The sequence below is a fragment of the Balaenoptera physalus genome (assembly GCF_965194825.1).
Source record: "Balaenoptera physalus genome assembly, chromosome: 17".
Classification (NCBI taxonomy): Eukaryota; Metazoa; Chordata; class Mammalia; order Artiodactyla; family Balaenopteridae; genus Balaenoptera; species Balaenoptera physalus.
Window position 1 is genome coordinate 9,363,508 of NC_138895.1, and position 17,513 is coordinate 9,381,020.

General features: G+C 41.9%; 1 protein-coding gene across 2 annotated transcripts in view; it reads left to right on the forward strand.

The window, feature by feature from the left end:
• The first annotated feature begins 1,109 nt into the window (after window positions 1–1,109).
• Window positions 1,110–17,513, forward strand: part of NKAIN3 (sodium/potassium transporting ATPase interacting 3) — a 507,826-nt gene continuing 491,422 nt past the window's right edge. For both annotated transcript variants that reach the window (XM_082433753.1, XM_082433755.1), the window contains exon 1: window positions 1,110–1,390. In XM_082433753.1, coding sequence (XP_082289879.1) covers window positions 1,337–1,390 — 54 coding nt within the window. In that variant the 5' untranslated portion in view covers window positions 1,110–1,336. The remainder of the gene's footprint in view (window positions 1,391–17,513) is intronic.

Sequence of the window (17,513 nt, forward strand, 5' to 3'; positions counted from 1 at the left end):
TCTGACACCGAGCCTGAAGAAACTGAATCCTCCGCAGAACTCCTCCGCTCTAATCTATTAGGTGAGAGAGAGCAAGAGAGCCTCCTTGGGGTTCATGGAGAGTTTGTTCTGGATCCTAACCATCCGGGACCAGGTCTTATTTCCAAGCCCCTTTCAAACAATTTAATTCCCTCTAGGGAGAAATCATATTTATCCTCACCCCGGAAACATTCTCCATTCCTAGAAAAAGCCACGCGTCCTCTCCTTTCACGCCTGGTGACAATCTCTAACAGCATTTTAGTGGAGAAAACCTACGCCAGGTCTCCTCGCGGCGTCCCGCTCTATCCCCGCGCTCCCGGCCGGCGCACCTCCTCGCCGCCGCATCGCCCGCCTCTCGCCCATCCAACTCGGTCAACTTTCCCCCTGAGACTCCGGCAGGGGCGCCCTCCGGGCAGCTGGCCGCAGCGGCAGGGGCGACCCTGGCCCCGAGACCCCGGAGCCGCGCGCCCAGCGCCGGCCGAGCGGACGCGCCCGCGCTCGCAGCCCGCCGTCTCGGAGCTCGGCCCGCGCTCCGCCGCGCTCGCCCGCCCTCGGCTTCTCGCCTCCGGGCCCGTCTCCCACGGGCCCCACGCCGTCTCAACTCCCACCCTCTCCACCTCCGGGGCACCTCAGCCAAACCCGGTCCTCTCCTTCGCACCCGCCTCGACCACCTTCCCGACACCCAGCACAGCCCCCAGCGAGAGAGCCGCGCCCAGGTCTCCCCGGTTCCCCCCGCCGCCGAGGGTCTCCAGCACCCGCACACGCCCCCGTTCACGCTCATTCATATTCATTCGCATTCTCATTCTCTCCTCCTCGTCCTCCCTCTCCAGGCTCCAAACAAGACAGGCCGACCCTCCCCCCGGCACTCCCTTCCATTCATCCCTTCCCGCCACACGCACACGCACACACACACACACGCACGCACACACGCGGCCCACTCCACTTTTCAGACGCCCACCTCCTCCACACTCCCCTCCCCTAAACAGACTTCCACCCACTCACCATCTGTAGCCTCCCTTCCGCCCCCGCCCCGCCCGCCCGGCTCCCCCTCCCCAAGAAGCAGACCCGCACAGCGGGCGGCAGGGACCCCCGCCAGACGCTCTGGTCGTGCGCGCCGTCCTGACCTCTGCCCGCCCGGGAAACTAACAAAGGCGGCGCGCGAGCCCGGCCCCGAGAGCGGCGAGCGGCGGCCGCGGGGCGGTGGAGCCTGGGCCGGGCCGGGCGAGCGCCGGGCGGGGGCTGCTCGGGAGTCCGGAGGCAGCGGCGCCGGACGACGCGGATCTCTGGCGGCGCGCGCCGCTCGGACAACGCGGGCACCATGGGCTGTTGCACCGGGCGCTGTGCGCTCATCGGCCTCTGCGCGCTGCAGCTGGTGAGTTCCTGCCCCGGGACCGGCCTCGCCGGCTCCCTCCGCGGAGCCGCAGCTCCGGGCGCGGGGCGGGCGGGCGGCCGAGCCCCGCGCTCCCGCCGGCTCCCACCCTCCCCGCCGCCGCTCCCCTCGCACTGCCCTCCCTGCCGCGGGCACTCACCGGGTCGCCCTGCGGGAGGGCGCGGTCTCCCCGCGGCCCCGGGCACGGGGGTTCACGCGCCCCCGCCGGGCGTCGCCACGAGGTCCAGGGGCTGCTGCCCGGGCGCCGGGGGGTGAGTAACTTCCCCGCCCCTGGGTTGGCCGGCTGGCTTTAGCACCTCCGCATTCCCGCTGAAGTTTCACAGGGGCTTGTGGGCTCTTTCTTCTCGGGATGGTTTCCAGTAACGTTGTGTGACAAGGTGCGTGGGAATGCCCAGGTCCGAGGAGACGGGGCGAGCTCCAAGTCTTAGTTAAGAGGCGGTTCTTCCCTCCTGCGGTTGAAAGGGGGTGGTTGAGGAGTCTCGGATCTCCAGGAAGGAGGTCGCGCTGTGTGTTTTTAAACAGAGTGTTTTAGCCCCTGCCCTTCCAATTTCTCTTTAGATTTTGTAGAAATGTTGCGTGTTCAGACGGCGACAGACTGACAGCTGTCATCAGGGAGAGAAGGCTCAGTGGCTTGCCAGGAAGTGCATGGAATGGGAAGAGTGGAGAGTGATAGGGGTTTCAGTGCGGCGCGAATGCTTATCTTGACATATGTGCTGTTGGGACCTAGCCTGGGCCTGTGGTCTATTTCATAGTCCCTTGAGGTCAAGGCCACAGACCTTACGTGTGAGACTTGTGTGTGAGAGATTAATAGACATCGCTCTTTTATTACACTTAATACAGACTCTGTAGATGCTCTGTCAAGCTTTCTTCCAAGTGTTGTTTTTTAAAGAGACAAACATTAGCTAGCATATTTTGACTAGCAAGAGGAAAAAGGTTTTCGGTGAGCTTGACCAAGTCATGTCAACCCTGCAAGGCTCATTAACTGAGGGATAAAATAATGCTCTTTCTTTAATAGTTAGTCCTTGTACCCACGAATGTTTTAAAAGGCTTCACTTTCCTCTTCCGTGTTTTACTCTCCCATTCAACCCTCACTTTAGAGGTGTTCTTCATTGTTTACATAATGTGTGCATAATTTATATATTTATAGATCTGGAATCAGTGACTACTTTTCTTTAAATCTATGGAACAGTCCCTTTTGTCCTATTTAACAATAGGATGTATTTTATAGAGTTTCCTTGAAAAATAATTTGAAAATTCACTGGAACATGAATGTTTTCATTAAGGAAAGAAGGTCAGAGGATAATTTACACTTTGGTTATTAGAAGTGGACGTGGCTTATGAGCTGGGAAAACAATAAATATTTAGTCAATCTTTGAATATGCAAAATTGTAGATGGACACACTGGATTGTATAATCTATAGTAGCATAATCCTTTCTGTTTTATGTGGAAGTAACATGGAAGGGTTTTTGATGCAGCGGATTTATCAACGCAGTTATGATTTCCTTAGCTGAGGTTGTAATACTTGTGATGGTGATGTGTTTGGTGTTTCATGTGTCAGCCTCGAATGCCTGCATTTTCCACATACACCTTCTCAACTGATAGAAATGCAACTTACTCTTCAAAGCTTACCTCAGAATTCCACCTTCTCTATGGAGTCTTCCGTGGTGCTCCAGGTAAAGACCAATCCCTTCTTTTCCTTTAATTGCACGGTAGGTTGCTTTTTCCTCTGTTAGAACACATTTCATCCTCTTACATTATTTTAGTGATTTCCACATTACTAGACTGTAAGCAGCCTGAGGATAAGGATCAAACACCGTTCATCTTTGTAAACCCTGCGAGTCCTTAGAAGAGCTCGTATTAGGAGAGAAAACATACAGCTGAGTGGACGATGGTGATTAACATTTGCGATCCATACCGGGTTTTTGCATGAACATTATTTTATTTTACCCCTAAAATTACCCTCTGAGGAAGGCACCCATTTCACAGGTTTGCAGATGAGGAAGCTGATGCTCGTAGAGTTAAACAACTTCTTCAAATCAATAGGTTTTGGGTGGTAGAGGCAGCCGAGTGACGGTAAACACTTAATAATTGGATCTCGGACAAAACAAAACATATATGTATATTTTACGTTGTTACATAGTACATTATAAATCTTATATATATAAGGATGTGTAGCAGTCACTTTGACAAATAATAATAATAAAATACGCAGTACGCTTTATTGTAAATTCTACACAACCGGTTAATTCTGGCAGAATCTCTTTAGTCTGATGAACTTGATGAACTCTTGGTTCTGCAGTTCTGACGTAAATGCTGGTTAATATTTTTATTTCCTTTGAGGAGGAATAGGAAAGTGAAACCAGGAGGTCGGTATTGTAACTTCAGTCCATCGATGACGTGATATTGGTTCGAACCCAGGTGGAATTCTAGACTGGCTCCCCCATAGCCCGAGGCCAAGGAGGGGCAGAAGAGGCAGGCAACTCCTGATTGGTCGGCGGCAGGTTTAATTTGCAGGAGAATTTACAAGGCTCCTCCTGGACGGCCGCAAGATGAGTTGCTCTCCGCCCCTCCCCCAGCATCCAGAACCTTCAGTTTATTTAGAGGCGTTTTTGGGTTCAGTCATGTCTACCGTCCAGATGGTCTCAACAACACATTGCTCTGTGCAGGCTGCATCCTTGAAACAGCCCCGACTGAGGGAATGGTGGGCAGGACATGTATTCGAGGACTGGGAGGGAGTGAGGCGCCTCTCATTGCCCGGGTCCAGCTCGAGGGTCAACTGGAGGTCAGGTCCTCTCCATGACCTCCTCCAACATATGAGCAGATTCTTTGCGGAACTGGGTAATAGTTTTCAAGCACTGGAAAATTATTTCCTCAATTTTTTTTTTTTTTAATTTAACTATAGGTGATTTACAGTATTGTGTTAGTTTCAGGTGTACAGCTTCAGATTCTTTTCCATTATAGGTTATTACAAGGTATTGAATATAGTTCCCTGTGCTGTACAGTAAATCCTTGCTGTTTATCTCTTTTATATATAGTAGTGTGTATCTGTTAATCCCATACTCCTCTAATTTATCCCTCCTCCTCCCCCTCCCCCTTTGGTAACCATAAGTTTGTTTTCTGTGTGTGTCTGTTTCTGTTTTGTAAATAAGTTGATTTGTATTATTTTTTTAGATGCCACATATAAGTGATATCATGTAATATTTGTCTTTGTCTGACTTCACTTAGTGTGATGATCTCTAGGTCCATCCGTGTTGCTGCAAATGGCAATATTTTATTCTTTTTTATGGCTGAGTAATAGTCCATTGTATGTATGTACCACATCTTCTTTATCCGTTCATCTGTCGATGGACACTTGGGATGCTTGCATGTCTTGGCAATTGTAAATAGGACTGCTGTGAACATTGGGGTGCATGTATCTTTTCGAATTAGAGTTTTCATTTTTTCTGGTTATATGCCCACCAATGGGATTGCTGGATCATATGGTAAATCTATTATTATTTTTTTAAGGAACCTCCATACTGTTCTCCATAGCGGCTGTACCAATTTACATTCCCACCAACAGTGTAGGAGGGTCCCTTTTCTCCACACCCTTTCCAGCTTTTATTATTTGTAGACTTTTTGATGATGGCCTTTCTGACCCATGTGAGGTGATACTTTGTTGTGGTTTTGATTTGCATTTCTCTGATAATTAACGATGTAGAGCAGCTTTTCATGTGCCTCTTGGCCATCTGTATGTCTTCTTTGGAAAAATGTCTGTTTAGGTCTTCTGTCCATTTTTTGATTGGGTTGTCTCAATTCTCTTGTGCTATTGGCAATATAATGACATGACACATTTTAGGTTGAATACACATTACTAGAAAAAAGGTTTCCATCGCTTTTTTAAGTCTAGATGATCAACAAAACAAAACAAAATCAGTGTTACACCCTGATTTTTAGCATTTGCCAATTTCTTTGGTGTAAATACTCCCACCTTGGCCAATTTGAAGTACAACATTACATAGCATTTCCATCATACAGATAAAATAAGCATAAATAACCTCAGAAGCATAGAAAAAGGAAGACAGTAAAATAATGAGGAAAGGATGTGTTTTAAATATTTAGTCCGTCTGTTTTTAATACAATTTAAAGTTTTTATTATTTATTTTAAAATAATGGTTGTGTTTTACAGCTGGCTCATAAAATCCTAAAAGTCTAACTTTCTGATCTGGTGTAAGCCTCCTCCAGCATACTGTTGGGTAGGACTCCCAGATCTCTTGTTCTTCCCACTGAAACCAGCTGTCATTTTTTTCCCTTTCATGTTTTTTTCTGCTCCCACCAACTGTTGGAAGATGGGGGTTATGAAGCAACAAATAAGTGCAGGTGTTGAGGGGGAATGGTATTTGGAGGACACGTTTGCTGAAGAGAGTCTGTGTGCTAATGACTAAGTCACTGTGTGGACCATTAAAAGATGGTCCATTAACTCCTTCTTAAAGTTAAAGAAACAAATGAAAGGTTTTTATCATCTCATTCACACTAAATCCGACCTCCCTCCTCCCCAGATTGGGGATATCATTAGAGAGAATTTACCATTTTGAGGCTAGTGTATTTGGATGCGCTTTGGTTTGCAAAATCTCACTCTTCTTTCTACTTCCTTCACTGCACTACTCTGGCCACCTCCCATGTTACTGTGCTTCTACCCTCGAGCACATTTGTGTGTTTGCCTCAGATTCCACATTCACGTTCTTAATTCTGCTAAATGAGCTTGGAGAGAATGTGAAAAGCGTGAGCGCATGCCCGTAGAAAACTGTGCAAAGTAAATCTTTTCTGAAAAAGCAGTTCATCACCAGGTAACACATTCATCAAGTCATCCAAGAACTTTAGACACATTTTTGTAAGGCTACTTTTGATTTTTCTTGTTTCAAAATAACATGTATTCTATTATTATATACGTGTGAAACATTTGATCATATGCTTTTAGTAAATTGTTTTTGGTTGCCACATTTAAATGAGTCTTAATGGCATGTTTTTCAGTCTAAAATTTCTTCCACATGCATTTCTGAGCCGCTTTCTCAGAATGGCCTCATGAAATGTTGAACTCAGCTTGGCAGGGATTGCTCCCACAGAACTTTAGATGTCTTCTCAACATCACAGGGAGCAACTTTGTCCCCGGATATGGTTATCACCAGGGGAGATTTATTGCACCTTGCATCACTTTATGGACAGGTGACCACATATTCCTATGAGGCCTAAAAAATCCCAAACTCTTACTTTACATATCCACAGTAACAGAAATCTTTAGAGGATTTATAGAAAACAAGCAGCTCTTAACACCTAGATGGACCCTGTTTTTATTTTAGAGAACATCCTGTCCTGAAATAAAACTAGTAATTTTTTTCTCACAGTGAAAATCAGTTAACTGTCTCTCCACTCCACATTCAGACCATCTTGTGATCACCTGTGACACTGTGATGCTGAGATAAAATGTGTTGAGAGGTGTCTGAATGATGGTGGTGTAGTTGTGGTAACATATTTTTAAACTAAGTTTTAAGAAGGGTACCCCTCACTTATCATAGATATCTGGCAGTGGATACAGACACATTTATTTTACTATGTAGATGTACTGATGCTTTTGTTTTAAGATGTTTTTAATTTTAAAAGCTTTTTCTCTTTTCCTGAAAAATATAATTTGTAATCATTTAGTTTCTATTCTTTTTCTGTATTTAAATACTCTGGTTCATCTTATGAAACTTCGAAAAAGAGAAATTAAAATTTTGGCTAATAATGAGACTTTAGTTATAACGTGATTGATGTTGAAATCATTACAATATTCTGCATTAGCCAATTTTCTACAAATCCAAATCCATTTACAGCTCTCTTGTTCTTTAACTGTGCAGAGTATTGAATTTGCTTAAGAAACGTTATATTCTTATAGTCTTATGGGTTGAATTGTGTTCCCCCAAAATTCTTATGTTGAAGCCGTAATCCCCAGTAACTCAGAACCTGACCTTATATGGAAAAAGGACAATTGCAGGTGTAATTAGTTGAGTATCCTTATATAAAAGGGCAATGCGGACACAGGCATGCGCACATGAAGAACGCCGTGTGAAAGGAAGAACAGGGTGATACTTCCACAAGCCAAGGAAAGCTAGAGATTGCCAGCGAACCACCGGAAGCTGGGCGAGAGGAATGGAACAGGTTCTCTCTCAAAGCCCTCAGAAGGAAACAACCCTGCCAACACCTTAATATTAAACTTCTAGCCTCCAGAACTGTAACACAATAGAATTTCTGTGGTTTAAGCCACTCAGTTTGTGCTACTTGTTTACAGCAGCCCTTAGCAAACTTTCTTTGTGTTTATCTCTTTGTGTACATGCTGTTTCTTTTACTGGATTTCAAGTCCACAAATGGCAAAGACTGATTTACTCACAGAATTTTACACTACACCCTGCAAAGGGTAAGCACTCAGTAAATACTTGGAGAATAAATTAATGCATAAATGAATAGCTAAACTTCATTGAGTTTTTTTTTTTTTTCTGTGCCAGGCATTGCTCTAGATACTTTTGAAATCATGTAGTTCTCACAACCATTCATTTTAGAGATTCAGAAATTGAGGTAGAGAGTTTAAGTGACATGCCCAAGACTATCCAGCTGGGAAAGGATGGAACCAGGGTTCGGATTTGAATCTGCACTCTCTTTACTGTGTTCTTTGCTTCCTGTACTTGAAATAATCAACAACATTCAACAATTATTCATAGAGTCCCAAGCATTGGGTATACAGGTGTGAGCTATTCAGATGTAGGCCTGCTCTTTTGGAGTTTATATCTGAGGGCAGAAGGGCTGCCAATAAATATGTAAACAAAGATTACCTAATTACAAGTATGAAGTGCCATTAAGGAGATGAAAGTGTAATATACACAGAGAAGTAGGGAGGGGTCTTCTTCGCTGGGGTGGTCAGGAAGACTTCTCAGTCCTGCAGAGGGCGGGGAACCGTTCTAAGGAGAGGAAACCAAATGTGCAAAGCCTCCAGTTTTGAAAGAGCCTTGAACGTTTCTAGATGTGACAGGAGTCTGGTGTGGCGAGGGCACAGCATGAGATGGGGTGCATGCGGTGAGATGGCGTTGGACACCTGCGGTGGCACCAGACTTCATTCAAAGAGCAATGCGAATCCACTGGAGTATCTTAAACAGAGTCCTGGCGTCCAGTGCCTTGTGTTTCAAAATACTCTCATTGCTGAGTAGAGAATAGACTAGAGAGAAACAAGAGAAGAAAGGCAGCCAGGATCTTCTTCTGTTATTCTGAGCAAGTGAGAATTTGAATCAGACACATGCGGGAATTCGAATCAGGACAGATGGGGGAAAGGGTGGACTTGGGACATGATTTAGGAGTAAAAGCCTAGGACTTGCTGAGGGGTTGACCCGCACATTTTATGTAACAGACTTGAATTGCAGTGCTTTTTACTGAAAGTGGGGAAATTGGGTGTTGTGGGTGTGAAGGTGGAGCCAGGAGTGTTTGGAGACAGAAGGGTTCTGTTTGAGACATTTTAAGATTCTGACACCTAGGCCAAGTAGCTGTCAGGTATCTGAGCTTGGAACTCAGAGGACAACTTTGGATCAAATATTCAGACTTGGGCACCATGTCCAATACTGGTATTTAAAGCCTTGGAGGAGAACAGTCAAGAGAGAAAGCATACAGGGAGATCAGCTCGGTGCTTTGTGACCACCTAGAGGGGTGGGATAGGGAGGGTGGGAGGGAGACGCAAGAGGGAGGAGATATGGGGATATATGTATATGTATAGCTGATTCACTTTGTTATGCAGCAGAAACTAACACAACATTGTAAAGCAATTATGCTCCAATAAAGATGTTTAAAAAAAAGAATAGAAGAGAGAGAGCATAAAGATAGATGAGAACAGGACGGAAACCAGGACTCCAAGTGGTAAAACTGAGAAAATGGAAATGCACAAAGTTCACTGAAATGGAAATATTTATATATACTTGTGTTATTTTATTCTTCGTAAAATATCAAGTGCTATTGATTTTTTTAAAAAATGGTCCCCAGTTTTAATAAAATCATTTTCATTCTGGTCACTTCCACGTGGATTTTTGTTTTGCTTAGTTTGTTTTCCCTCTAAGAGGATAATCCTGATCATAAGACGTTGAAAAATAAATTGCTTTCTCTCCCCAGAACTTCGATAGTACTTTCTGTTTTAAAAAATGAGCTGCTCTGTCCATATTTTTTCACCTTTCTCTCACCAATTTTACAATGTATACTTTAGGTCTCCGGGAAACATTTGAACAATTATCCAGATTATATAAAGGAAGAATTTCAAATGTAAGCCTAAGAAATTTTGAGTTAATATTACTTAAGATTTTGGCATTAGAGACATATTAATATAAACTTTGCAGTTGCTTTGCAAACGTTTGTATATGTGAGCAGAAAATAAAGCAGATATATTTGTGTATATTTTGACAATTTTCTTAAGCATATGTTTTCATCAGGTGAAGTACATCTTGCATTCAAAAGCAGGATTTCAAGTGCTTAACAAAAATTACTCATTAAAGATAAAAATAAAAATCAGAACAGAAAACAGAAAATTTGAGGGCTTTCACAACAAGATGACAAACCACAGAAGCATCTACCTTCCGTTCTTCCCAAGGTCCCAGTGAATGAAGCAGTAATAGTGCTGGGAAGAAAAATGGAACAAACAGATGACCAGCCAAATGGAGGGATCCAGGAAGATAAGAAGCAGAGCATATTTGATCAGAGCATTAATATAAGGTTGTGTGTGGCACACAGGTGTTGTGTGTTAGGTGGAAATCCAACACTTGATCCGCTTGCTGGGAGGGGCACCCTGGCACGGGGCTGGAGAATTGGGTGCCTTTTAGTGTTGCATTTTGAAAGTTAGCTGCCTAATATTATAGTGGAGATAATATGGAATAGGAGAATAAATGTATTAATCATTCTGAAAGTAAAGCTGATTCATAGGTAAGTTAGGATTTATAGTAATTTAGACAAAAAATGAGAAGGTTAAAAAGAAAACCACAAATGATTATCTTTTTAATTGCTTATTTTGATTTTCTTGTAATACTTATGTTACACTGCGAAGAAATTTTAACATTAATTTTGGAAAAAGATTTTTCAAACAATTTTGAAGACATTTCGGATGTCAATTTTAGGGAGACTATTTGGCAAATACTTGATAAGGTTAAAGCGGACCTTCTTTCTAAGGTGCATCAAAAACTCATGCTTTTAATCTCCATTAACACTAATTGATGTTAATGTGTGTGAATCTTCATGCATTTACAACAGAATGTAACATTAGACTAAAAGATAACACTTTGTCTGTCAATGATTGGTATTCAAAACGCCAGTTAAATGGTAGAACAAGCAAATGACACATAGCACAAACTAATTTACATTTTTAATTTGATATATTTGGCAGATACTAAAATAAAACAGGAGATAGGCCCTAAATGTCCTTTAATGGAACATTCCTTTTTTTATTATTAATTTTTATTGGAGTATAGTTGCTTTACAATGTTGTGTTAGTTTCTGCTGTACAGCAAAGCGAATCAGTTACATATATACATATATGCACTCTTTTTTAGATTCTACGTAGGTCTAGGTAGAGGATTGGAGAATAGATATTTTAAGATGGGCATAGTAAAAAAAAAAATCTGGGGAAATCCTTGAGTCTTGCTTAATCACGGAGTTAGGGAAGGTGAAATCCTTGAACTAGCAGATTGCTATTCTGTTGGACTCTTGTAAGAGCATCCCCAGTTCCTAGATTTGGAGGAGAAGCATCTACTTGGGACGGGGAGATGAGGCTGAAGGCCGGTGGGCAGCCGGGCTGGGGATACTGACAAGGGCTCTGATTGCAGGAATTAGACGGTCCTTTGTTAAATGAAGGGAGGGCAAGATCGTGCCAATGTTAATGATCTTGTTCTGTTTTTCTAGGTTACTTTCTTTTTTTTTTTTTCTTTTCTGCCTAGAGGACCACTCCTTAGAATGGCTTTGCTGATTAATTGTATTCCTGAATCATTAAGTAGGATTAAATGTTTGAGTTTCTTCTCTCCACTCTGTCCACAGGTACTCGTGTTTAGAATGGTTTCATACAGAGGCCTAGCTCCTTTATTAACAAGAGGTATTGGAATAGGTTTGTAGCAATCAGATTCTCGTAAGAGATAAGAGCTCAATGGGTGTGATGATAAGTCATAAATATATTTCTGACAGTTTCTCTCTATTGCAGTCATTAGAGACCGTGGTTATACTTTGGTATTGATTCACATGTAGTATAAGTGCTTGCATGTGGGAAGCGCCAGGCTACAGAGGTTGATTGGTTAAATCTGTTAATTAAAGTACAAAGTGGAATGTTCTGCTCTCCAGTTGTGTTTCCTGTACTGATAACTAGCTGTGACTGATCATAATTAAGATAATGGGAAATATAAAATTCTCGTTAATGGCAACTCGTTATCAATTTGTATTTAAAATATAAATTCTTGATGAGGGAGCTCTTTCAAATTATAATTTATGAAACGTATCATATCTTAGATTTGAGGGGTCTTTAAGAAACGATCTAGACCCGTCTTTAGCACTACAGCAGGTCAAAGCATGAATCTTCAGTACCGAAGACCCTGCTGTCGATTCTTAAATATCTCTGAGAATGGACATTTTCACTAGTAGCCAAGTCCTCCTTATATTTTAATTGAATTTCTTGTGCTTCGATTTCTGTTCTCTCTTCTGTACATTTGCCTTTTATCTGCAAATGAAGGCAGTGACGTACTAGGGCCAGCTCGTACCAACCGGGGAGAATTTACTGCTATGTTTCCAGAAATTCTGTGAGCCACTTGTTAAACACAGCCTTTATTAAGCATTAATTACATACATTTTAAATTACATGAAAATCCAAAGTAATAAATATCCCAGTCTCAACCCTTCCTAGTTATTTTACTGCATCGCCCTGTTATTGGCGCTCCAGGGGTGATTTTACATCTATGGCGTCTGTAGGGTAGAAATTCTATGTGACAGTACCCTGCCCAGCATCGCCTTCCAACTCTGCATCCACTGGCATCATATTGGTAGCTAAAAACCTATTATGGTGGAAGTGTTCATGTCATAAAGATACGCAAACTCCAGTCAGGCCCTCCTCTCACTCCTCAGAGCGAGTCACTCCTGATTTACCAGCCGCCACTGGGATGGGGCTTTCATCAGAAGAAAGCAGATTTTCTTCCTTGGACATACAGGAGCTGATTTATAAAGCCCTTAATGTAACTAATTAATGCGTGAATAGAAAGTGTATTTCCTAACCTAAATGTTTTATTTATTGCTTTTGAGTGCATCTGCAAAATTGTATAAACATAATGGAGAAGTTTTTATTTTCAAAAATTCCAGTATTAACTCCTTTTGTATAATAGCTTTCGGACCTCCCTAAACATTGGAGTTGATAACTGATTTGTGACTAAATGATCCAGAGTTGATCATCATTTCACTTCTAGGTGACTGACTAGACTCTAGAATCCCACACTGAGAGGAAAGTCGTTTCTGCTTAATGGGTGTTGCTTGATTCCTGTGAGGGAAGAGGGACTTACGCCCACGCCCAGCTGCCCCACTTGCCTACTTGTTGGTCCTCAAAGCTCCTTCCACGGGAATGTCAAGTAATCAGTGGCAGGAAGACCAACATACCCTCTTACACCATGTCTGGTTCTTCCAGGCTTGGGATGAGCTTCAATTTTTCCATTGTCCCCACATTGAAATACTAAATATTCAGTCTTGCAGGAGGCTGTGAGAAGGTGATTTATTTGAGAGCACACTAAAAGATTTTTGGCTCATAAAATTTATTTTCTGAATTTTTAAAAAGTAATCATTGTTACAATATGGAATAAAATCCTATTGCCCCCTCAGTTCCCTTGTTTCATTCTTCCAGATATTAATATTTTTCCTATTTACAGATGAGAAAACTGAAATGTGGAGACATTATGCTGTATATTGAAATCATGTTAGGATATGGCTTAAGCCATCAGAAATGTAGAAATGTGGATAACAAATTTTTGCGTGTGTTACCTTAAGACTGGATTAAAAGAGAGAGTTGTTTCTCTGGGCTCAGGCCAAACCTGTTGGAAAGAGTAGTTATTTAAGCAAGTAGTTTCTTTATATAAAATGTGATTTTAAACTACGATCCAAGTGACTTAAGTAATAAGAAGTGGCATTGTGACTCTTTGAAGTAGCCTTCTTTTTTCTTCCATTTCTGTTTGTAGAAGGTAGCTTTCCTCATGATGGCTGTGTATTTTTAGAGTCTCTCAGGAGGCACCCCAATTTATCCTGAAACAAAAGAATGAAAGGTAAGGTTTATGAGACCAAATATTCTACAGTTTTTGCATGCTCTACTTTCTTCAACAGATGAACCACTTCTGACAATGCTTTCACTGTCCAGATAGAATCTTCTAATACCATCGGGACCTCAACTAACAACTGTCCGCTCTCTCTCCGTAAGACTTGAAGCCATGAATCCTTTTTGCTCTCTGATGGGAAACTTTTCCCTGGCCTGGGAGTGTGTGATTGTCAAAGATCTAAATACTGCATCATTGACTGAGTGTCTTGAATGCAGGGCCAATTAGGGGAGAGCATTAGATGAAGCCACTGAACCATTAGGAAGCCTGTGAAGGTTCCCTCACAGCCTTTTCATCTAAAACAGAACTGTGGTTGGCAATACAGACGGAGTTGTCCTCAGGGATCTGTCCTTCGCACACGGGGTTCTGTTGAAGCGTTTCACAAGAAGGAGACAACGTTTTGTAACATTTCACAGACTACATCATACAGAGGAGCAGTGGTCATCTATTATTAATATGTTAGTTTGAGTAGTCCGAAAGTGTCTTTATACATACTTTTTAACTCCTTCACTACTGATGATACTTTTATTGGAGGGCAGAGGTTTTGGGGAATTTAAGATATAAATAATAGCTCGATTTTCTTTCAAGACAACACAAGACAAAATATTGATTTTCTTAGTATATTTTTCTTTATTAATGACAAAGTAGTTTGGTAGTTAAAAATATGCATGGATTCTAATTCAAGATGCTTTACTTTTGTCCCATTATATTGAAGAAATAATATTATTTGCATATTTTAGAGGACTGTACCTAAGCTGAAGAGATAATTATATTTAAACATTTTCAGACATCTAAAGTTTATATTTCTTATATTTTTAGTCATCATAAAATTTAATTTGATTTTGCAATGTTGATTACTAATACCAATGACAGGTTGAAAATGTCCTTAGGAGAATGGTAGTTAAAGCTCTTTTTTATGAATAGAAATACACTTCTTTACTCAATATGTATTTTCCATTATATTTAATTAGGAGGTAATCTGAAATTTAGATTTGGGTCCTACTTCACCTGCAATGCCTATGTGCTTTCCGTGACCCAAAGTGAAAGGAAAAGCAACAGAGAACCGTTATCCCACAGGCATCAGAACTACACTGATGGATGGTTAGCTGCTGTGTAGCCATGATTTTCTCCAAGGTGCTCAAATGAGTACAGGAGGCTCACCTTATGGGGGGAGTCACAACCGGATGCGGGATTAGTGCTATAAGGGCAACATTTAATGTGATATAACTGAACCCAAGATAGCAGCAGAAAGTTAGATGACATTAGAGATAGGTTGCCCAGACCGAAGTACATGTGAGTGGAAAGATAGTGCAGCAAATCATGGCAAACTTCATAAGCTTCATCTCTAAGCCTGAGGAATAAAATCCTTGGACATTTCTGGGAGTTCCTGGTATTTGGACTTATTTTGTTTCTATCACATTCCAGTATAGGGGAAATGGTGTTTTTGACAGGATTAAACTACATATTCGTGTATAAACTCCATTATGTGCAATAATAACAATTTTCAAGAAAGTCCTGGAGATAAAGATCTGAACAGTAATAAATGACAGACAAAAGACGAATCAGCAGTGTAATATTCTTTAAGCAGTGAATACTGAAATGCGTAAATGTAAGCATGATATGTAGCAATCCCATCTTGTCAGCTTTGATCAGATATATTTAAACCAAAGAATGTGATAGGTTCATATTTCTCAGAGTGAAATATTTTGAGAAATGTACAGTCCAACTTAAAGGGAATGCTAATTTGGAAATAATTCAGAAGGAAAAATGAAGGAATTTGGATTGTTTAGCCTACTGGTGGATTATTAGCATCACAAGAGACTGTTTCAGAATGTTGAAAGGAAAATACCCTCCTCCCCCAACCTCCTCCTGCTTCAGTCTGTGTTTCCTTCGTCCCTGGAATCACTGTCCGACTCTGCCTATTCTGACCCGCCTCCGTTACTGAGCCAATGTTGACAGTTAGAATAGTATGTATGTCATCTTCAGCTCTTCAATCTGTTGCCATTAAGTCTTTAAATCACATACATAAAACTCTTTTCTCAGAAGCACAAAGAATGAGAGATAATAATACAGCAAGATGGCTGACTAGAGAAACTTGGACACCTTAGAAGAGTGGTCCCTTGTTCGTCCTTATCCACTTGATTCTCAAGCTTTCTTGGTGCTTCCCAAGATCTGACAACTGCCAACTCGTGCTTCTAACCTATATAATTGCACTGGGCCTGTCCATATAATAAGACGCAATTGATGTTAACTTACACCATATTTAGTTACAGCTACTTGTGCTTCCTGCATCAGTCTCTTACTACAGAGAAAGATGCAGGCACTGAGGTTGACATACCGACTTGCATCCCAGAGACCCTCCCTCTGCAGACCCCAGCTGCAGCTCTATCTGTTCAGCTGTCCATTGTGACGGTAAAATTACAACTTACTGGTGTCTCTGCCACTGCTCCTGTGACCACCATCTGCCTGTGTCATGCCATGAATTCTCTCCTCAGTTGTATTTTTGTGAGCGTGACATGCTTACGGAGGCTCTCAGAGGCCACCTGGAGCAGTGTTTTATGATCTGGCCTCTCCCATCCATGTAGCTGAGAAAGGAGCCATGTGAAATTTCCAAAACGGCCACTTCCTTGACATATGAGAAAGGTGCTATCAGAAACTTGCACCTTATGGCAGCAAACAGTGGATAAAACATGTGCATAAAAGGTGCCATTACAGAAAATGAGTTTGACGTTAATTTAGGTGTGCAAGTGATCAATTCTTAACTGCCTACTTCCCAAATCATTGCTTACAATTACTACCTGGAGCTTGAGAGTAGATGCACGTTTCTTTCTACCACTCCATTTGCTTTTCTGTCCATAGTAAAACCATGGCGGTGACTACTCTATAATTATTCTCTTCTACAAAATGGCAGGCGTGATCAAATTCTGTAAACACTTTTGTCTGAACAAGATGTGTTATGAAGTTTACTGGAAGAAGATTTTGGAAATTGTTTCTATGATGATTTAAAGAATAGAATAGATTGAGGCTACTTTTGTCTAAAAGGATAGATTCAGCCTGTATTAGTCAGTGTTCTCCAGAGAAATAGAACCATGATGATACGTAGACGTATATCCTATTATATGTGTATATGAGGAGATTTATTATAGGAATTGATTTATGTGATTATGGAGGCTGAGAAGTCCCCGCCTGCTGTCTGCAAGCTGGAGAACCAGGAGGGCTGATGTCCACAGGCAGGAGAAGACAGATGTTCCAGCTCAGACAGTGAGAGCAGATTCTCCCTTCCTCAGCCCTTTTGTTCCATTCAGGTCATCAACAGATTGGATCATGCCCACCAGCCTTCCTGAGGGGGAGCTTCTTTAGTCAGTCGACTGATCCAAATGCTGATCTCTTGTTAGAGACACCCTCTTGGGCATGCCTAGAAATAATGCTTTTTTCCAGTTTTATTGAGGATTAAATGACATACGTTACTGTATAAGTTTAAGTTGTACAGCATGGTGGTTTAATTGACATATATTGTGAAGTGATTGTAGCATAAGGTTCAGCTAATGGTCATCAGGTCATATAGATACAACATAAAGAAAATTAAAAAAGAAAAGAAAAAAGATGTTCTTCTTGTGATGGGAACTCTTAGGATTGACTGTCTCAACAACTTTCCTGTATATCATACAGCAGTGTTAACTGTAGCCATCATGTTGTACATTACACCCCTAGTACTTATTTACCTTATAACTGGAAGTTTGTG